The 22,298-nt window shown below is 37.9% G+C and overlaps 2 protein-coding genes across 2 annotated transcripts in view; both read right to left on the bottom strand.

The window, feature by feature from the left end:
• The window catches only part of LOC134671234 (nuclear RNA export factor 2-like), a 47,440-nt gene extending 44,048 nt beyond the window's left edge, over window positions 1-3,392 (bottom strand). The window contains exons 1-3 of the mRNA XM_063529032.1: window positions 3,272-3,392; window positions 2,877-3,018; window positions 2,075-2,237 (exon numbers count right to left, since the gene is read on the bottom strand). Coding sequence (XP_063385102.1) covers window positions 2,075-2,237; window positions 2,877-3,018; window positions 3,272-3,356 — 390 coding nt within the window. The 5' untranslated portion in view covers window positions 3,357-3,392. The remainder of the gene's footprint in view (window positions 1-2,074; window positions 2,238-2,876; window positions 3,019-3,271) is intronic.
• Window positions 3,393-4,234: 842 nt separating this feature from the next.
• LOC134671565 (uncharacterized) lies at window positions 4,235-18,138 on the bottom strand. Its single transcript, XM_063529425.1, has 12 exons — window positions 18,029-18,138; window positions 16,280-16,993; window positions 15,622-15,714; window positions 13,661-13,876; window positions 13,121-13,269; window positions 8,406-8,531; window positions 6,962-7,069; window positions 6,483-6,503; window positions 6,212-6,271; window positions 5,530-5,547; window positions 4,943-5,020; window positions 4,235-4,443 (listed from the first exon to the last, which is right to left on the bottom strand). The coding sequence occupies exons 1-12, from the start codon at window positions 18,085-18,087 to the stop codon at window positions 4,235-4,237; spliced, it is 1,851 nt and encodes a 616-aa protein (XP_063385495.1). The 5' UTR covers window positions 18,088-18,138.
• Window positions 18,139-22,298: the final 4,160 nt, after the last annotated feature.

The following is a 22,298-nucleotide window of genomic DNA, read 5'->3' as shown; positions in this document are numbered from 1 at the left end:
AAACCAGTGTAGGTGCGCTCTCCGATATCGCGCCTTTGTTACGCATCTCGATGACACATTTTAGACTGGTTCTGTAGCGTTCGACTCGCCGGCACTCAGTAACCGAAGTACTGTAGGTACTTTTTATGCAGGTGGTTGTGGCACGTGGCACGAGCGGTTTTACTTAACAATAGACAATAGGATTAGCCGCCGGGCTCTATTAGAAACCTACGAACTATAAGAGACTACCAGATAACATTTATTCAGAAAATATGTCACATGTACGCACGCCATAATACCGGGAAACGCTGACGTTGGCCTGAATAAAAGAAAATAATAACGTTTATTTGAATAGGCTAGATGACAAATTTTAATTTATAGTAACAATCGATCAGGTTTGTTTTTAGGATCAAATGTCTATACGGGACCCATTCATTAACAGAGGTTTCATTCATTCATTAGCCGCCCAGAGACCTATAAAAAGGTCTCCTGTTCCATTCTAATTTGAACTTTGTGTTGACAAAATCAAGATTTCATTTTGCTTGGCAAGGTTTGACGTATGGGCGGCTAGAGGATAAATTAATGGGGTCCCTTTGTTTCCCATAAAGTTTTAAGTCATAATGTATTGTTTGTCATATAATCGTTAGTCATAAAACTGAAACCGTTAACTTTTCAGGATTTTCCTAAGGTTATTCTATAGATAGGTTAGGTTAGGTTAGGTTTGTTTTATGGCACTCCTGAAAAGTTACGCGTTTCTGAGAAAAACCAATTATGACTAACGAAAATTCGGACAAACAATACATTATGACTTAAAACTATTTGGCAAACAATAGAGACCCTAAATTAATACAATAGTCAGAAATGATAGTCAAAGTCCGACAGACGTACTTCACTCGCGAAACGCTTCTAACAAAACGATAAGTGAACGTGACTTCAAGGTCACTGAGAGTCCATCTTGAAGTGTGGACAAAACAAGAAAATTGATTTTTTTGTCGGTGAAATATTGCGTTTATGTATATAGTTGCTATACAATCTTTTTTTGGATAAAATGTAAGGAATCGAATGATATCCTTACTTATTTCCTTTTTGGAAGTTGGAAACAAACTTAAATTTTGAAACTTTCAGGTCCTGTAAATATTATTTCATTTCATTTTAATGTCCACATTATTGTGATACAAGGCTCATTTGCTATCTACTTTACTATATTTTGTTATAAAATTCAACATGTCGCTGGCCCAATATTACAGGGTTCTATGTTTCACTTTTATTGAACTGAAATTTTAACATTGTCATACATAGTGACATTTAGCCGAATTTCAACTATCTTAAAAATGTAACATGTAATAAATAATAGAACCCTGTAATACAGGGTGATTCAGGAGACGTGAGCAGGACTAACACTGCGCATTTCGTAAATTTTAAGGAACTGTTTCGTATCAGTATTAGTGAGGTTAACGTTAATTTTCTAGTCGTGATTGAAAAAAAAGTTATTAATTTATTTACGACACGCATGGTCACCCTACAATTAGAATACTAAACTACCGATATTCTGTGTCAAATTGAATGTCATCACGGTCTGGTTACTTTTGAAAACTCGTATCTCACTCAAGTTTGGCAGTTTATTTTCTTCGTAATCATAACGCTGTCATTACAGTTAAAGAGGTTTTATGTTTATTAATCAGGTCTTGTAGGGTGACCATGATTGTAGAGAATTAAATTTGCCCTCGCCAAAAAGTTAAAAAATAGGAAAAAGTGTGGTTGTTTCACCTAAAATACGACGGTGATCGATCAATTATCAGTTACTGAGTGTGCAGGATTAGTCCTGCTCACGTCTCATGAATCACCCTGTATTAGGCCAGCGATGTGTCATCATCCCTATACTGGCAGCCATATTCGAACTTTAAGATACGTCAAATAATAGATATGGAAACGATATAGATTTGATATGTCAGTGACAAACAAGTGTCAAAAGTGACGTTTTTGTTTGAAGAAACGTCGCTTTTGACACTTGTTTGACACTGACATATCTAACCCATATCTTTTCTAGATCTATTAACTGACGTATCTAAAAGTTCTAATTGGGCCGTGGGTTTACCTTAGATAACCTAGCGGAGACGGTCTTCCTAAGCTGCAGGTTCTTCTTCCACGGCCAGAAAGGCAGGTATTTCTTGACGATCTCGTCCTCGCTCTCGAGTATGTCTTTGCGGAGGTGGACGGGCACGTAGCGGAACGATTCGTCCGTCTCATCCACCACCTCTCTGTGAGTGAGATAAAAAATATGAAAACGTGGCCAGAGATGTAATAAAGTTGCAACAACTATATGACTTCTTGCACATTGCAAAGAATTATTAATAGTGGAGGTATACAAAAAAAAATGTGCTTCGAACAGGGAATATTACACGAAACTCTGCGTAGAGGGCGCTATTAGCTCAAACTGAGGGCCTACCGCGGAACAAGAAATTCGAAATTTCGTTATCGGCCTCTGTCACTTCTGGATATTCGAGCGATAGAGATAGGCAGAAAACGAAATTTAGATTTTCGAGTTTCGCTGTAAGCCAACCGCCTTGATGCATCAAAATCATAGTACAAACTTGTCAAAAAATTGTTTAAAATGAGGTTTAGACTAGCAAGAACTTGTATCTGATAAAATTTTTGAATGCAGCTTACCTTAGTAGTCGGCAATGTAACGTAAATTCCATGCAAGTTCTTGCTAGTCTATGCCTCGCTTAAGGCATGTATGTATAAGTTGTAATCTATGGTTTACAATATGCGCTAGTGCTGTACTCTGGTGGCAGAACATTGCATTAGTACCCCCTAAACATCTGAATTTTGTGCTCAGATCTCTTTGATCTCAGATCGCCTCGTCCGAGCCGAGCGACGTCTGTTGACATATTTACCTGACAGCCTGGTCCTTATTCAGCTGCAAGTTGATGGTGAGTTTGGGCTTCTTCGGCTGCGTGAGGGGGCCGAGCCGAGAGAACGCGCTCTGCCGTTTCTGGCTCTGGAGGAGGTCCGGGGACTCGGAGCCCTCTCGGAGCTCTAAAACACATCATTATTGATTTTAAATAGATTTTTCCAAATATATAGTTTGGCAAGCCGTTTCAGTCAGTAGAAAAAGGCGGCGAACTTATTGTCCAGTGAACGCAAATTCGCAGTTAAATAAAAACGTCTACTCCTTATATTATAATTATAACACTACGAGTCTCGCAAAAAAATAACTGTCGTATTATTTACAACAAGTATTGTTTCTGATTCAGCTAAGAGTTAGTTACGGGTTAAGGGAATTATTTACCGTCATCACCACTCTGATCCTCTGAATACACGTCAGTAGGAGAATACGGCCGTTCTACACGTTCCTGATGTACAAATGGTAACATCGGAGGAACGTTTAGCGATAAGTTTTCTTAGATCTGATTCAGCTAAGAATTAGTTAAGGGTTAAGGGAATTATTTACCGTCATCACCTCTCTGATCCTCTGAATACACGTCAGTAGGAGAATACGGCCGTTCTACACGCTCCTGATGTACAAATTGTAACACCGGAGGAACGTTTAGCGATAAGTTTTCTTAGATCTGATTCAGCTTAGAGTTAGTTACGGGTTAAGGGAATTATTTACCGTCATCACCACTCTGATCCTCTGAATACACGTCAGTAGGAGAATACGGTCGTTCTACACGCTCCTGATGTACAAATGGTAACATCGGTGGAACGTTTAGCGACAAGTTTTCATAGATTTGTCGTAGAGATTCGGTTAAGAGTTAGTCAAGGGATTTATTACCGTCATCAGCGTTTGACCCTCTGAATACACGTCAGTAGGGGAATACGGTCGTTCTACACGCTCCTGATGTACAAATGGTAACATCGGTGGAACGTTTAGCGACAAGTTTTCATAGATTTGTCGTAGAGATTCGGTTAAGAGTTAGTTAAGGGATTTATTACCGTCATCAGCGTTTGACCCTCTGAATACACGTCAGTAGGAGAATACGGCCGTTCTACACGCTCCTGATGTACAAATGGTAACATCGGTGGAACGTTTAGCGATAAATTTTCTTAGATCTGATTCAGCTAAGAATTAGTTAAGGGTTAAGGGAATTATTTACCGTCATCACCTCTCTGACCCTCTGAATACACGTCAGTAGGAGAATACGGCCGTTCTACACGTTCCTGATGTACAAATGGTAACATAGGTGGAACGTTTAGCGATAAGTATTCTTATATCTGCCGCGGAGATTCAGTTAAGAGTTAGTTAAGGGAGTTATTTACCGTCATCACCTCTCTGACCCTCTGAATACACGTCAGTAGGAGAATACGGCCGTTCTACACGTTCCTGATGTACAAATGGTAACATCGGTGGAACGTTCGGCGACAAGTGTTCGTGGATATGTTGTGGAGGCTCGGGGGGCTGGCTCGGCAGGATCCAGCTAGGCAGGTCCATGTAGGCTGGTTGGGTTTGGAAATTGGGGTCTGAAAAAAATTACATTCTGTTATTTTATGTCTCACATGGACAAATATTACAAAGACATTAACCCCTTTATTCATAAAACTTTACGGGTCTGATTTAGTTAAATTATGTGTTATCTCTTTCTTACAAATGCATAAGTCAAAATGACAGATAAGGACAAACGATTATTAGCTCATTGAGGTTTGAAGCGCGTTTATGAATAAGGGGGTAAGTCGCTAAGACGGAGCCAATGAACGCTTGGCCTTCGAAATGTATCTACCTACTTAGTTTACGATTACGTTTTAAATTTTTAATAGGCGTTTCTTTATTATCCGTTATTAAGATATAGGTAATACGTCTGCAAAAAAAGACAATAATTATAAAAAAATAGCAGTTTGTACCTATCAACCCGATTTTCCCGAATAATTGAGTTATTATGGGTATGGATTAGTTGCAACGGGGCCAGAGTGTGTGCAGATGTTTTTGTACACCTCGCCCGCTTAGCTACTTTTGCTACTGTACCTGGGATCTGTAGAGGTGTGGGCTGCGACATCTCTTGCAATCTTAGTTGTTCTTGCTTTAAGAAAGATCGAGGTATACCTGGCGACGAAAAATAACATTATTTAAGGAATTTTGAGTTCGTCTATTATATTTATTATTAACTTTCGCACGATGATCGCCGACATCCGATAGGATATGGCACCATAAGAAGATTTATTATTAATAATTAAGTAATATCATGTCAATTATCATATTTACCTACTGTAATGTATGAATTTTACGTCCAATCTATGACAATGTCAATTTTAAATTATGACATCTTAGGGTGGTATTCCACCTGTCCAATTTCTATGTCACTGCTTCTCAATCTCTCATTAAATCAAAATGTGAGACGCAATACGCATTGGACAAAGAAATTGGATATGTGGAATATGACCCTTATGCCAAACGTCACATAGGTAGTGTGTGACAAGTACACTGGCGTTCAAAAGTGCATGGAGATGTTTCAACCGTAATATTAAGGCATTGCGGTCGACATCTGTCCATGCACTTTTGAACGCGACTGTACCTACTCTACCTAATTATGTTATATGGAATGAAAATCTTACCTGCCGGAAAGCTACAACCTGTAAATAAAACAAGAAATTAATTATACTGGAATAAAATTAATTTACTTAATTACAGGCGTAGACTATAATAGGAATCCTCTAGAAGTCTAGACGGAGTTTAAAGCAATTATTTCATGAAACCGATGCTGCCAAAAAATACAGGGGTGCGGGGGACGAGGCGAGCGAGTTCCGTGCCGTGATTGGTCCGTTCAAAGACACTTGGGCGTCACTAGGGTTTGCACGACGGATCCGAAATGTATGGGAAGATCCGCGGATCCGGATCCAGATCCGGATAATTTCATACATTTCGGATCCGGATTGCAAACCCTAGGCGTCACACAAAGACACTTGATCGAAAATGGAGTAAAACTACCATATATTTGTGGCAGAGGGGGTAGCGCTACTACTTAGAGAATATAACCAAACGGAGTGGTCATTAACAGGCGTTCCCCTCTGTCGAAAATAGGCGGCCAATGGTCAACCACATGTTGACGTTTATCTGATATGTATATGTATACATTTGATGTGCCCCTCCCCCGCAAAAAACGGCAGACTATTTTGTACCGAAAATTAAAGACAGGGCGTCTCCCTTGGTTATATCCTCTAAGCGCTACTATGCTATGTCTGGAGTCTGGAGGGTTCCTAGTCTATGATTACAGGACGATGCGTTAAGGAATCATACCTGGGATCGGAAGTGGAGCAACAGGATTGTTTTCTTTCGGCAAGAATGATTTCGGTATTCCTGGGGAAATATCATATCACTGAGCGGCGTCTTTAAAAAAACAACTTTAACGTGTTAGTGTTAAGGTGGAGAATCGAATAGATTAAAATAAAATCAATCCCTTCAAGTAGCAGGCCGCCAGCTCATTTTTTTGGGGTTCCATATTTTATATAAGTATTCATATTAATAATATTATATACCCTGTACGTTGCATAATGTATTATGCACTTACCTTTCGGGTAGTTTTCATAGGCTGAAACAAAATTAATAATTTAATTAAAAAAAAAACTTAATATGATACCATTTTAATTTATCATGTAGGCCATGCAGTTAATATTAGGGTGGCTACATAGTCTAATAAAACATGGTCTTCTCTTCCCAGAGTGACACAAGTCTACGTCACAATAACATGGCCGCTATATATAGCGCTATCGCATATTATCATATAGCGCTGTCGCATGATGACGTAGGCTTGTGTCAGTCAGGTGACCTAGAAAAGACGGGAAGAGAGTACCAGGCGGAGTATATTATTATACCATGGGTGGCTATAAATATAAAAAATGGATTATGTTGACATTCATTTCGAACATAGACGATCATACTGGATTTGTCTTACATTAGTACTAGCAAAAAAGGGATAGGTATGTAATTATGTAATATTTGTCTTCTTATTTACTTACTGACAAATTTGATTTGGCATATTATACTTACCCTTACCCATGTTGGGCAGATGAGTATTACTGTGAATATTAGGGGTAGGTTGGGGTAGGGTGTAACCCGGGGTCGCGTTCCGCACTCGCACGTCTATTGGCTTCAATGCTGGAACATCAATAAAATTGATGAATACCTACATACATTTAAATAATTTAGCATTTTTATCTTCCTGCAACATTATTAAGTGCTCTACTCTTGTAAATTAGCCATTATAATTATTATTTCATTTAACGGGACTTGATTGCGTACCTATACTTAACCTCTAGCCGCCTATACGTCAAACGTTGCCAAGCAAAATGTAATTTTATTTTGTCAACACAAAGTTCAAATTAGAATGGAACAGGTGACCTTTTTATAGGTCTCTGGGCGGCTAGAGGTTAAGCGTCGCTGAGACCACGTGGACAATGCCGTCCTTAAAACGTCAGAGGTATTAAACCTTAAGTATACGCGATTAAGGGTACTTTATAAAAATAATATGTGAAAATCAAGACATATAATAATTAACTCGACAAAACAATTGAAAACGATGACTGGTCTTCACATTGGATGCGCATCCGGATGCCGCGCTGGTGTGCGGGAGACATCACTAGACACGTTCACAGCGCTATCTCGCTCACACACCGGAGCGTTTGGATTTGGAGAATCTTCTGTTATTCTGATGTCAATGCAATAATATCGTCGGGTGACAAGCAAAAGTCACTAACTAACACCATTAAAATTACTTATTAGACAATAAACCGTGTTACAAGTGTAATAAAGTGCATTGTTACATCATTTTTTTGATAGTACTTAACTTTAGTGACTTTTGCTTGTCACCCGACGATATGCTAAAATGGAACTGATCTTATGATGCAGTCGGAAGGTAAAAAAAGGAACTCAGCGATGGAAAAACACTAAAGACATCGAGTTTAGGCTCATTAGAAAGGTCTCGAGAAGCACCTACTTGATATACATGCAAATGAGAAGAAGTACAGTCAGCAATAAAAGTGTGTGTGCTAAATTACTTTTGACAGTAAGTTATTGAAAGTTCGACAAAGAAAATAATTTGATGGAAGAATCTTTTAGGGACCGTACCCAAAGGGTATAAACGGGACCCTATTACTTCGGGGAGTGTACTGCTTCTACTATCCTTATGCGCACTGCCAAGGAATGGAATTCCCTGCCGGCGTCTATATTTCCGTGTTCTTATAACCCGGCAACCTTCAAATCAAGTGGGCGAGCTCGCTCCATCGTAGGCCACGTCTACGCCTCGGCTAGTCTGTGGCCATGAGTAAGCCCATTCATAATAAAAAAAAAAAACTCCCGCTTTCTGACAGTAGAAATTTTCACAGATGATGTATTTCTGTTCCCGCTATAACAAATACTAAAAAGTACGGAACCATCGGTGGGCGAGTACGACTCGCACTTGTCCGATTTTTATTTAAACTGAACTGAAACCTACGTATCTCTGTTGACTTGAGTTGAGTTGTTTTTAGTTCGACTTTCGGAGTTCCCGCCCGTTTCTGTTGAGTGGCTGTGACTGTTTGCTGGCTGATCGGAGGGATCTGTATTCGAAGGTTATTTGGTCCTGAAAAAAAAACAGCGAGGTTAAATCGCAGCAGATAATTAGGGATCTATTGGGAACGTGCGAAGTCGGTGGCGCTGATCGTCACAAACACAGGTAATCTTATGGAATGTCCGACATTAGTACTAGCGGCAGCCGCTTGAACGAATTTTACTCCATAAGATTTAACGTAGAAATTCCGACAAAATGAGGGCAGCACTAGTCGTGCACATAGCGAATCGCCGACTCTAATTGGCCTGTTGAAGGAATTTTTTTTGAGAGGTCTCAATTCTCACAGATTCTAGCGAAATTTTGTGAGCAGGTTTAGTACTTACAAACATTTTTGTTTTGTTTTTCGGAAAATGTTAAAAATAGTGGAAATGGGCATAAATTACTGTGAGGCAGTCAGCCGCGACCGCGACCAGTGAAACCTGTGTCGAAACGTCGGTAAATCAAGGTAATTGAATAAAATTCGCGTTAGACCCGTCTATAAATGTGAGTTAATATGTGTTCAAAACGCGAAAGTTTAAAATATTTTGACTGACTCAAACGAAATATTTATTTTTATAACACATTCATTGCCACTAAAGGGGCCCACTGATTAACAGTCCGCCGGACGGTATCGGCCTGTCAGTTAGAACAAAATTTTGACAGTTCCGAACAACTGACAGGCCGATACCGACCACAAGTATCAACCGTCCGGCGGACTGTTAATCAGTGGGCCCCTTAAAGTGCTACGGGTTACCGCCCGTATGAAGCGCGTAATCGCTACGAACAGTTGTACCCAATTGTCAGGTTCTTGGCGCTGAATGTGTTAACCGATTCGGGGCTGATGACACGCCTGCCGTGTCATCAATGTTTTTTACGTGTGGCGTATGACACGGGAGGAGTGTCATCATATTCTATGGCGCATGGCATGGCTGCCGTCTCATGAAATGATTGTTCCGCGCCACAGCCATAAGTTTTCGAAAATGGAACACGCAACGAATCGGTTAAGCTTATGAAGCGTATCGTGAGGTCTACAGCTCACAGAGCCTCTAGTTCTAGCTCGTCGGGTAGGTACAGGTTAAAACTACGGCTACAATATACCATCTGGGACTATGTTTCAATTATGTGATGTTGGTTAAAATAAAAAGTCATACAAGTATATCAAATAAAACGTTTAATCAAAAAGTGTTATACACAATCTAGTTGCGCAAAGATAAGACAGTCATCTTATAAAACTTAAATTAGTATATCAAGTGTTGAGCACATATTGAAAACGTTAAAACATTTATCAAACATATAGTTTCTTGCACAGAGAACAGCACCAGTAGATTAAAAAGGCGAAGTTTCCAAAACTAACTTGGCACAATCTTATTTTTAACCCTTCGTCTGTCTAAGCACTGATCAGTGCTTAGACATACGAAAGGTTAAAAGAATAAGTGAGTGTTGAACTCGCAATTTTTGCCACAGACTATATGTACATATCTTATTTCATTTACATTTTATTAAAGTGTGTTCAACACAAGTATCATTGAGATCTTAACTTACTTATTATGCAAAATCACAGAAAAATCATTATGATCTAATCATAAAATATTTTGAGTTATTTTTACGACAGTTTATGACTTTAATTCTAGTAACAAAAATTACTCTAAAGGAAAAATTTAAAAAAATATAGCAGCGCCATCTGGCGAGTTATAACCAAAGAACTACCGTTGGTGTATTACACATCCTTTTTAGAAGAACATTCAGTCTTGACTCGAACGCAAGCATACAAAGAGCCTTGTGATCTGTTACGCATATACCATCTATATATTCTATATTCCGCTGTAATGCCACACTTCATTCTGTTCCAATCAGTGAAAAATTAGCTTAGACTAACATACATAGAGTCGCACCAAGAAAAGTCTGCAGCTGATTTGATAGCCCACGCAGTGTAAGTGTTATTTATACGTCATAATTTCATAGAAGATTGACGTTTATAATGACACTTGCACTGCGTGGGCTATCAAAATCGCTGCAGACTTTTCACAGTCTGACTCTAGGTCATAGATACTGTTGTATATGTAGGTACGTAAACGGTTGCTGGCCAACCAAAATTGAGTTTATACTAGACAGTGTAATGATACTAATGATTCCATCTCTGTCTTTATAATAACAGAGTTAACCGTCAGAACGAGATAGTTGGCTCTTGCTATAGTCAAATCAAAACGAATTCATTTATAACAATACCTACTCTAGGAATGAAACAGGCATACCCCTAATTTTTGTGCCTCTAACAATCATCAAATTGACAGAAACTCAAATAAGGCAGCCCGTCCATTGACTAGGTACATACATTATCGTATTTTAGTATTTTTATCATTAATATGCAATCGTTTTGACATGTCAAGCCTATTTCAGTTTGGATGGCCAAATTTAAACACTATTTACACATTACTTTTCCGAACGATGATGTACAGTTAGGGAACTAAGTATCCATCTCGCCATACTAGCTGTAGAAAAGTGGATACTATGTCAGGGCACCAACTGTATATTATTTATAGCAGAGGTCTGCAACCTTTTAGCAGCCAAGAGCCAAACAGTAGTTACCGAAGTTGACGCGGGCCGCACTTTGTTAATATTTATGACTTTATCAGACATTGTCGTTTGTCAGTATTACATACAAAATAGCCAGGGAGGCTCGCGGGCCGCTTGTTGCCGACCGCTGATTTATAGTATTAGCTTACAGTCTCAATTCCATTATTGGAAAAAATATTTTTTGCTTTAGGAGGACATTCTAACGAGAATACATACACTCATGCTAAAAAAGTTAAATCATTGGTTGAGAAGTGAGATCACATTTTCTAGTACAGCAAAATAAATTCGTACTTTCTTAACTAGGCATAAAAAATACTTTGTGTTTTGAGGACATTGTGTGTATGCTGTAGAACCTTAAAATTCATCTTATTTCATATTAAAATCTTATACAAAAGTAGTGAGATCACATTTTTATCAGACCATTATAAGTTAAAAAAAATACTTAAAAAACAACATTTATAAAAACTATAACTCTCACTTTCATTGTAACCCTATTTTAAAAGTATTTATCTTAACTTATAAGTTTATATTAAACACAAATACTCACATTTCCACAGCCATTAAGTTAAAATTATTCTATTTTAATATCAGCCTTTACATAGCCAAGTAAAAAGGAAAGACGGCAGTATTTCTCCTTAATAAGCCGTATGTGCTTATGTGGTATATAAAATACACACATAAGGCCATTAGACTTAGCGTCCAACCATGTTGAAAACAGCGTCCAAGAGTCCACGTCGCACCAAGCATTCTGTCTTTTTAGAACTTTTAAAATAAATGCTCCATCTTCGGTAGTTGGTATGGACACAGTCATTCTAGCTCTCGGTGGTACAGCACCTTGCTGTTTAGTAATCAGCTTAGTTCCAATAGCCGGTGAAACTATTGACACTACTGCTTCTCTCAGCCATCTCAAGTCTCGGTCGCTTTCACACCAAATCTTTAAGCCGCCTTTAAAATGCCCTGGACAGCCTCTGAATGCTGGTATATATTCACTCTCTGAATAAACATCCTTCTCTAACTTGTACACTAATGCTAGCCTGATCATTTCTACTTCTAACACAGTCAGGTAGCGGAATGGCTCCGTTAAGACACATACTTGTAGATGCATGGCCGTGTTACGGTATTTGAAAACCTTTTCAGTATCTATAGTGTCATCATCTGAAACTATAGCGAAGATGGATCCTAGCGAGTAAGCTACACGTCTATCCCTGTTGTCAATAATCATAGCTTGCATCTCGGGAACGCGATATTCTAAACTGTAATTAGAAGGATCATCTCCTTGTTTCTCACTTTTAACAAGCATCCATGTACTCATATCATACCAATGGTTTTGCCTCTGCAAAAGATATTTCAGTTCTTCCAAATTGCCTGAGAAGTTAGGCACAAATAGTTTGACTTTTATCATGTTGGGTATTTCGCTCTGAGGTTTGATCACTAAATTGGCGTTTGGTATTGGTGAGGGTATGCTTGAAAGTGTTTCGTGCAGCCAAATTAGGTCTTTAGGTCCTTGGCAATTGAGTGGTAGGTGTCCTAAATTGTGTACAGGAAAGTCTTGGAAGGTTGGGATGTATGATAGCTGATGGTTGAAGATGGCATCCTGGATTATGTTTACTAGGGCTTCATCAATTTCTTTGACCTGGTCATCATTGAGGTAGAGGTAAGGTTCGGTGGTAACGGCCACATTCAGCTCCTTCATGTTGATGTGGTGGGTCGGGAGTTCCTTCATCTCAACATCTTCTTCGAACATGTATCCTGTTAGAGACAGTTTCTACTACATTTCCATGTTGCACAATTGTTCATAATACAAAGTTGTTAGTTTCACTTATGTCATAATCACTAGCACATTTGAATGATTTTTTTTATCATAAATCCTGTTAATACTTTTTACTATATAAAAGTTTTTTTATTTTATTTGTATGGCTATAAAAAAAAACCATTATGCAGGTACAGTTTAAAATGCACCTTCATGCAATGCCAAAGTTTTACGACTATGTGTATAAAATAGTTTTAGTCAAAATCAGGACAAGAAAGCATCACACACATGTACTTACCAGTATTTATAGACTGGTCCTTATTGGGTTCCTGTTTGACCTCCTGGCTGCCTTCATCCTCGTGATCTGGAGAGGCGCCTCCAATCCGCTTAAACTTGTTCTGGTACTCAGACCAGTCTGGAGTCTTTGTTTGGGTGGTTCTTTGGAACCTGTAAAGTTAGGAGGAAAGCTTTGTAAATATAAAGAAATGGAAATATAAGACAATGTTACACCTAGTCCCATAGTAAGCTCAATAAGGTTTTTGAACTGTTATAAGTACTGGAAAATAAGTTAGAAGAACTGCTGTACCATGTTCAACAAACATGCTTAGTAGTTGTCCCATAATGGAAAGACCTTATAACTACCAACAAATTCAAGTTTAGTTCATTTAGATACGAAAAAACTAGTATTATAGGAGTGATCCAGGAGACCATAACCATGGCAACTAGTGACAAGAAAAAGTTGATTCAACCTGTTACCACTTTTTAATTTCTACTCTTTTTTGTCAGTATCATCTGTCTTAGAGATGCAGCAAGTGCAGTTTATTAAAAAAGAACTAACTTAAAGTTTAGTTTATTTTCCGCTGTCAATGGCAGGGTCTGCGTCGCAGGCTGCTGCTGCCCCTGCCCCATGTGTGGGGCCAGGTCATCCGACAGGTCCTCCGGCTCATCTTGATGTGGGGCTTGGAACTGGCTCGTACTACTGCCAGGTTTGAACACTTGCACATTCTGTATTACAGTGTTCTTTTTTTTGTTGTTTCTCGCCCCTCTTCTGGTTCTGAAATATAGTTATTTATAAGTAGACAGTAGTCTTGTTTTTTTACATCATTGTTGCAATTTCTATTTATAAGAACAATAGAGTGCAATGCTAATATTTTTTTATTTCATGGACATAATGGCCTCAGCAGCGCCTGTCTATCTCTTGCTAAATGTTTATTATAATAAACTAAAAGACTCAATCAATTTACTTTATAATAGTTTAAGACAAACGTAAGATTTCGTTACAGATTTCGCTCCAATTTACGATGGCCTATGAAAATGTTGTACCAAATATCTCATGTTGTATAAGACTATTTCAACAGGTTGAATACTATTATAATATATTAAATTCGTTTTAAGGGGTTAAGAAAACCGTTTCAACGTATTATTTTCAAATATATACGTATTATTTTAGAAAAAAGCAGGTACAACAAAAATTAAGTTCTGCCAAAATAAGCAGCTCGATCTACAATCTTCCGTGTATTGTTTTTTCTAATTAAATCTCAAAGTACTTACCTATTAAAAGGTAACATTTTTAACGATAACCACGTAATTCAATATAATAATATATTTGGTATTAATGGAAAAATGAATATAAACAATTTCCTTCAACAAGCGGCGATATGACAAGCAATCAAAGCAAAAGTAGTGATGAGTGACATTAATGACATTGACGTATCGGTAGGGTTGCTATTATAGAAAAAAAAAAATCACGAGAAATCAACGGGAACTTTTGTGTAAACTTCGTGGTTAGTTGTTGTTGCATCACTTTTGTTTGACATGTTGAGGAAAGAGATGCAAATAGTGGAACTTTTAAGATAAAGATAAAAAAAAATAGTTTATTCAAGTCATTCAAGTAGGCATATTACAATAAGAGGTATGATGACATGATTAGAGGTATGTAAGAGAAACAAACAAGAACTTACAACGAGTACATAACGAGTAGCTTTATAAAACGTGACACTAACGTTTGATTGAGTTAAAACATGTTTGTCAGAAAGAGAGGCAACCTAAATCTGTAACCTTGTAGAGCTAGACCAAGAAAGTGCAAACAGTATAATTTTAAATGTCAACTTCTATGAAATTATGACATTTAAATATCACCTGCACTGTCTGGGCTACCAAAATCGCTGCCAACTTAGCTTGGTAATCTCTCTGTATCTTCATTATTACTATGGTAGATGGAATTTTCGCGCCAACCTACATTAAAAATGTTGCCTGTTTTTCTACAGCCTGGCAAAAAAAAGGAGAAATTAAAAAGTGGCAACACTGTAGTGTCGTCCCTTTCAAATCAATTTATATAAGAGAACGGGACAACACTACAGTGTTGCCACTTTTTAATTTCTACTCTTTTTTTACCAGACTGTACTGACAAATTGGGTTGCCAGACTATGATGTACCAAGCATGTTCGGATTTTACATCCGGGGTTCGGTACATGGTTGAAAAGTCATCATTCCTCGCATTATCCCGGCATTTTGCCATGGCTGGAGTCCGCTTGGCAATGAATCCCAAGAATTGGCGTAGGCACTAATAGTTTTTACTAAAGCAACTGCCATCTGACCTTTCAATCGAGAGGGTAAACTAGACCATATTGGGATTAGTCCAGTTTCCTCATGATGTTTTCCTTCACCGAAAAGCGACTGGTAAGTAAGGTAAGTTCCGAAAAACTCATTGGGCAGAGCCAGGGTTTGTACCTGCGACCTCCGGATTGAAAGTCGCGCGCTCTGTTGGTTGAAAAGTAATATTTAAAAAGAATTACTTACATGTCAGAAATACTTGGATTGACAACATGGGACTGGTTATGTTGCTGCTGCAAGCTTTGTGCTGGTGTCACAATGTCTTGTGTGAAGTCCTCACTGCAAAAATGGTTACATATGTAGGACAGAAGTACAGTCACCTGCAATAATATGTTAAGGTAGCAAAAATATGTGACATGCACTTTAATAAGATCGTGTTAGATATTTTTGCGGCCTTGGTTGTGTAACATATTATTGCAGGTGACTGTAAAGAAAGTTACTATTTACTAATACAGAAATATCCTACTAAATATATGAAGAATGGGATATTTTGCATGTTTGTTCATTCTTTGCACAAAAAAGCATGAACGGATTGTAATGAAGTTTGGCAAACAGTTTATAACTTAGAAAAGTATATAAGATACTTTGGCCTGGTTTGCAACTGTGGACACTCTCGTTAAGGTTCTTTCTAAGAGAAAGGGGGTGGTATCACGATGTAGGTAGAATCTGCGAATTTTTTTATAAAAATTGTCATTAATTATGACTTTGCCACACTTTACAATGCAAGAGATAAGAGAAAATATCTGGCCGCCCCGGGCCTACTGTGCCTTAGGGCGAATCCGCGAGTGGCATGAATTATCTTATGTGTGACTCTTGTATTGAAAGAAATATATATGAATCTTACTCCTTTGTTTCTGCTGTTAAAGTTATTACAACTGGTTTTTGTAGTGCTGGATTAACAGATTTTTTGGATTTATTGTTGATGATTGACTGATGAAGTATAGCTAAATGTTGTAACTGCCTTGAAAAGTTCATTCGTTGAATATTATTCATTTCCCGCGCTATTCTCTCTTTTTCTGTCTGGTTAGCTTTAGCGGCAGCTTTCTCTATTTGTTGTATCAATTTCAACTTATTTCTAGCAGGCTTAGTTTTTCGTAGTATTGAGTTGTGAATCACACCTATTTCTTTGTATTTCTTTAGGTCCGAGTCCATTCGGTCTACTAAACTCATCTCCCATGCTATTCTTTCTTTGTCTGCCCGGTCGGCAACAGCAACAGCTTGCTGTATTTCGTGTCGCATTAGCAACATTCTTGCAGCCTTTTTGCGTGCAAGTGGTTGCTTTTGATTTGGCTTGAGCGCAGCATTCTGTCCCATCATGTTTTGGTGCATCCCAGGCATCGTGTATAAACTTGGTCCCCCCAAATTCTGAGCCAGATTTGGAGGTACAAAGTAGTTTAGTCCATGGTGCGGAGCAACAAACAGGGCTGGGGTTGCATTATTAAAATTTTGGAAGTTATTTATCTTCTGTTTTTTCTTTTTTTTATTGAATGTATTTGGTTGATTTTGTTTTTGTTCCTTCTTTACATCAGGAGGTACTTTTATATCTATATCATTAGGCCTGTAAATAAAATTGTTATTAATTTAAAATTAGATTAGTTCACAAGAAGTTTAATATCCAGTAAGTATTCTTAAGTAAGTTACTTCTTCTTAGTATTCTTAAGTAAGTTACTTCACGCTCAGACAGTCTATAATTTATTGTGTAGGTACATAATCTTAATTAGCAACAGCTAGAAAATAGATACAATCCAGCCTATTAAGCCTTTTACTTTTAAGCTAAACAATAAATGATGCTGGATAAAAATCTTCCAAAGCTAACTCAATCTTAAAAAACTGTTCTTAGGGCTATGATCCAGTCAAGATCACAAACTTTTTTACAAGACAATATTCCAAAAATATATTTACACACCTGGCAATAAGAACGTGTTATATTTTTGGAACATTGGCTTGTCAAAAATGTTTGTGACCATACACCATTTTTCAATCTTAAGGCACTGGTCCCACCGCGAGCTAGTAAGCTATGAGCTATCGGCTATAAACACGAACAAAAGATAAGCACTCCCGTGTAAATAAAAGAGACACGGCGATATTTATAGCTCACCGCTGGGCGAGTAACTATAAATATCGCCGTGTCTCTTTTATTTACACGGGAGTGCTTATCTTTTGTTCGTGTTTATAGCCCATAGCTCATAGCTTACTAGCTCGCGGTGGGACCAGTGCCTTAAATTATACAGTTCAGTGGTCTAACTCTTCTAACTTAAAAAAAAATACATAGTTAAATATATCATATTAAAGTTACGATCTAAATGTGTCGATTTAGACATATTCATTATAAAAAAGTAAATAATGAATAGAATTCGAACACTAAACAAGAGCACTAGAAATGATTATTCAATTAATACTTTCTCATGTCGGTACCACGGGTAACGAGGAGGCTGACCGAGCGGCAAGACTTGCAAAAAATTGACGGTATTCCGTACTGTTGTCTACCAGAAAACAGCGAGGTAGGTACTAGGAAAGTTGCAGCCAGGTTTGGATGGAATATTAATTAATGAATAGTATAGTATTAAGCAATAAGGGAATAAAAAACATTTACTCATTTTTGATGTTGGCGCCTTTTCCAGTCAATTGTATATTAACTAAATTTGTGGTCATTTTTGTTCGGGAATAAAATATACACGAAACGAATAGCGATGCACTAACGCCACTGACACACTGCACTGACACTACTGACAGCATGACAGTGACATTGACAAACAGACATCACAACAGACAACGACTTTGACGTTTATGTAGACTTGCCATGTGTTGTTCTTGGGCTGGGGTTGCAATTGACCTTTCTTTGCACATTGAGCATATATTTACGTTACGCACCTTTGTAGTCTGTGTTACGCAATTCGGGTATTATACATTCATATACCTTAAAAGTCTAAAAGCGACCCACTTGCTTACCAGTTAAGGCAGTTAAAACATGTTGCTTGCACATCCCCCGCGAGTTACACAGTGCTACATGAGCATAGGTATATAAACTTGGCCAAGCAGATCTTGTCAGTAGAAAAAGGCGGCAAATTTGAAAAATGTAGGCGCGCAGGGATATCGTCTCATAGAAAATTTGAATTTCGCGCCTTTTTCTACTGACAAGATTTGCTTGACCATCTATAGTTAAATTTTTTTAAGCAGACGGTTTAGGACTATGAGAGCTCATAATATAGTCTAAAGCCCGCTCCACACTCGTGCGCGAATCGCGGCGCGAAGCCGCGAACGCGAGTCTGGAGTCGATTTCGCATATCAGCGAACTAGACTCCACACTCGCGTTCGCGGCTTCGCCCGCGATTCACGCGCATAGTCTGGAGGGGGCTTTAGATACAGCTCTGAGGCCCTACCGCGAAAAACAAAACTAGATATTTCTTTATCAATCATATGTTTAATAGGGTAGAGCTACCCTTTTCATCGGAAACTGCTGCTCTGCTCATCGGAATTTGCAGAAAGGGTTGGAAGACAAAAGTAGGATTTAACGCGTTTTAGAATACCATATTTCTCGGGGACTACAGTAGGTATACCTACACTTCAAAAAAATTACCTAAAGCATTCTTTAATTTTGGCAACGTGACGACCAAAAATAAAGTGTAAAAGTCGTAACAGACTACCGCACCGCGACCACCTTACACACTATCTATACAGCCCGGCAAAAAAGAGTAGAAAATAAAAAGTGGCAGCACTGTAGTCTCGTCCCGTTCTCTACATAAATTGATTTGAAAGGGACGACGCTACAGTGTTGCCACTTTTTAATTTCTACTCTTTTTTGCCAAGCTGTACGTGCGTGCGCCTCTCAGCGTCAAGGTCGCAGTGCGGTGCGGTAGTCTGTTACGGCTTTAATAGTAATCGTGTTCATAGCGTTGTCTCGGCCTTTTTTTGCCACAGCTGACCTGGAGGGCCTGCGGTCGACTCGGTATTCTATTTAAAAAGCAGGCACGGCCACAGAACAAATCATAGTACCTACTAAGTACAGAAGACTCACTCTCTGACAAAACGCGTCTGTTACAATCAGCACAGATATTACTGCTAGGTGGCGACAGCGCCACGCGCGGCTTATGGCAAACCCCAAAATTGGGGCCGAACGGATGCACTTTTAGCTACCTGTAGCAAAGCGACGAAATCGCGGAGTGAGACACGCCTGCCACGGCCACTACTTTTAAGAAAACGACTCCTATCAGTCCTATCTGACCTAAAACAGGTAGAAGTATAGGTACAGGAACCAATACCTAGGGAAACCGCGCACACTGAAGGAGGCAGTAAGCAACCTGAAGACACTGCTAGGTTTCATGGAGAAGCTGAGGTGGCTAGAGAATTCTTTCAAAAACTGCGATTAGTAAAATATCAAACGTTATTTCGTAGTTCCAAGAAACTCAAAATATAGTCTAATAACGACCGTAGGTATAACGCTTCAATTAATTACTCAATTATACTCTTGCGACCATAACTCTCAAAATACCCCAACAGACTTTCAATAGATAAAATCTATGGCGAGTTGTTATATTAAATTTCGAGTCGAGAATAAACACAGCTCCTTAATAACGACGCCTGTAAACAGCCTTGTAATATCGCCAGAGATTACATTAACATTGCAGATACACCACTATTGAAAAATACATCCTAGACCCCGACCACACTAACTTTGCACCGACTTGGCAGTGACAATACGTGAAATACTCCATGTAAAACTTAAGAGGGAACTCTTATTTTAGCTGCGGCGCGCGGTTCGCATTTCGCAAATCAATTTGGCTCTCGATTTAAGTATGTCCCTAAGAATCCTAAGATAACGCGCGTTGCAATATGAAACCGACACACAGACTTTAAAATTAAAAATTCAGAGTTTGGAGGATTCCATAGAATCCTTAGAAAATATAAATGAGAGTTCTAAAAAGGTGATTAATGAATATTCTTTGGCCATGGATGATTTAATATCCCAGATTAAGCTTAATTCAGAACGGTTTGAGTCACTGACCAATGCCCAGTCATGTACTTGTAAGCAAGTGACTGAACATTCGTCGACCAGTTTGCTCGACCTAAGCCTGTGTGACGGTTTACCACAACAGCATGTAAGTGATAATAGCTCCTTCCACACTACACAACAAAGCACACCTAAACCTAATGTTATTATGTATTCTGATGAAATTGGAAGCAATATGAGCTCATTTTTAAGCTTTTACCTAAAGGGACTTAGTACAATCAGCAATTGTCTGCCTCACAGTAGCTTTGAAAATATCTTAAAACAAATTTTAAATGACAGTAATATTAATTCTAAGACAACACTGCTTATTCTTATGGGGAATAGGGGTAATGTGAACAAAAATAATTTAATTAAATACTTTGAACAGTTAAACTCGCTTGCAGTGCATGAAATTATTTTTTTCACATTCCCCTATTGTGAGCAAATGTCAGAGGCAGAAAATACCACTAGACATAAGTTAAATATATCTCTATATAATCTTTGTACATATAGTAGTAAGTTTAGCATAATTGACACTAACAATTTTGTTAGTAAATACCATATGCCTATGGTGTTTTTGACTAAAGGCAAGTGTTGCCTTTCAAATTATTATAAAAGACAAATAGCTTTATCGCTATCCTATTTACTTGACATTTCTGCCAAGAATTTGGCAGACAATTCTGCTCCTATTGAGCAGCCCAGTATGAACTTGGAATTGGTTCCAGTCATAACTCATAACCAATGATTTAATAGATTTAAACTAGCTGTTAAGACAAAAGATTCTGTCTCTGGCAATTTAGTTTTAAATAAATATAATGAAAAATACTGCAAACATGGAAAGTATATCCACCTGGTGCATCAAAATATTCAATGTATTAGAGGAAAAAATTTGCAGATTGAACTTTTTTTGAATGATTTTAATATTGATATTTTATGTCTTACTGAACATTGGTTACATAATAATGAATTAATGCCCCAATTTAATAATCACCAGGCGGGAAGTTCGTTCACCAGACTTAGTTCCATACATGGTGGGTCATTAATTATATTAAATAGTCAGTTAAAATTTAAGGAACGTAAGGACATTGTATCCATGTCTGTTGAACGGACTATAGAACTAAGTGCAGTTGAATTAGAGCAATTTATTGTTGTCTGTGTGTATAGGCCGCCATTAAGTAATTTTTCTCAAACATGCAATGAAATATTGATGTTATGTTCCTTATAATAGGCTGCGAAGTATGACGTTTCAGGTGCGGCTAGGACAAAAGGTATTTAATGGAATTTCATACAAATCTTGCAGGCCTAGGCCGGCAAAGTCCTCTTTTTTAATTTTCATTTCACAGATATTTGTGACACAGCATCGTGGCATTCATCCATAAAAAAAAACTAGAGGCAGTATTGGCTTTATGGTTCGTAATGACACTGCCACTACGCCTATAAAAAAAAAACAAAATACAATGTTTGCTATAATTTGCAGTTTTATTTGTATAAAATCAACATGAACTTAATAAATAATACATTATTAACCAAATTTTATAATTTTAAATTATAAATTTAACTACACAAATAAGAACATTTAAAATATTTCATCTAAACGTTAGCGGTAAAAAGGTCTACTCAAACACGCGTAGTTAATTTTTTTAAATTGTTATGGAGGTAAAGTTGAAAAATTTTCATTCTGTTTTATTGGATTTATGGTGCGTTGTTGATTTTTTTACTTTAATATGAGTTCCGACGAAATAATGAAATTAATTGTAATCGTAGGTGTTGGAATTGGCAGCGTAAGCAGAATTGATTTTAAATAACTTGCTGCCTCTACCGCCAAGTCAAAGACGAAGTATGTATATGGTTGCTTATGGCAATTTTATTATTTGGT

The sequence above is a fragment of the Cydia fagiglandana genome, chromosome 15 (assembly GCF_963556715.1).
Source record: "Cydia fagiglandana chromosome 15, ilCydFagi1.1, whole genome shotgun sequence".
Classification (NCBI taxonomy): Eukaryota; Metazoa; Arthropoda; class Insecta; order Lepidoptera; family Tortricidae; genus Cydia; species Cydia fagiglandana.
This window is presented reverse-complemented; position numbering and strand designations above follow the sequence as displayed.

What these genes read in the sequence shown, in the direction of transcription:
- LOC134671565 (XM_063529425.1), bottom strand. Translation starts at nt 18,087, where the DNA reads ATGACCACAAATTTAGTTAATATACAATTGACTGGAAAAGGCGCCAAC. An exon ending in GAAAATAAACTAAACTTTAA is followed by an intron (nt 13,270 to 13,660) that starts GTTAGTTCTTTT and finishes CTAACTTTACAG; the next exon opens with GTTCCAAAGAACCACCCAAA. An exon ending in TCTGCCCAACATGGGTAAGG is followed by an intron (nt 6,504 to 6,961) that starts GTAAGTATAATA and finishes ATTTTGTTTCAG; the next exon opens with CCTATGAAAACTACCCGAAA.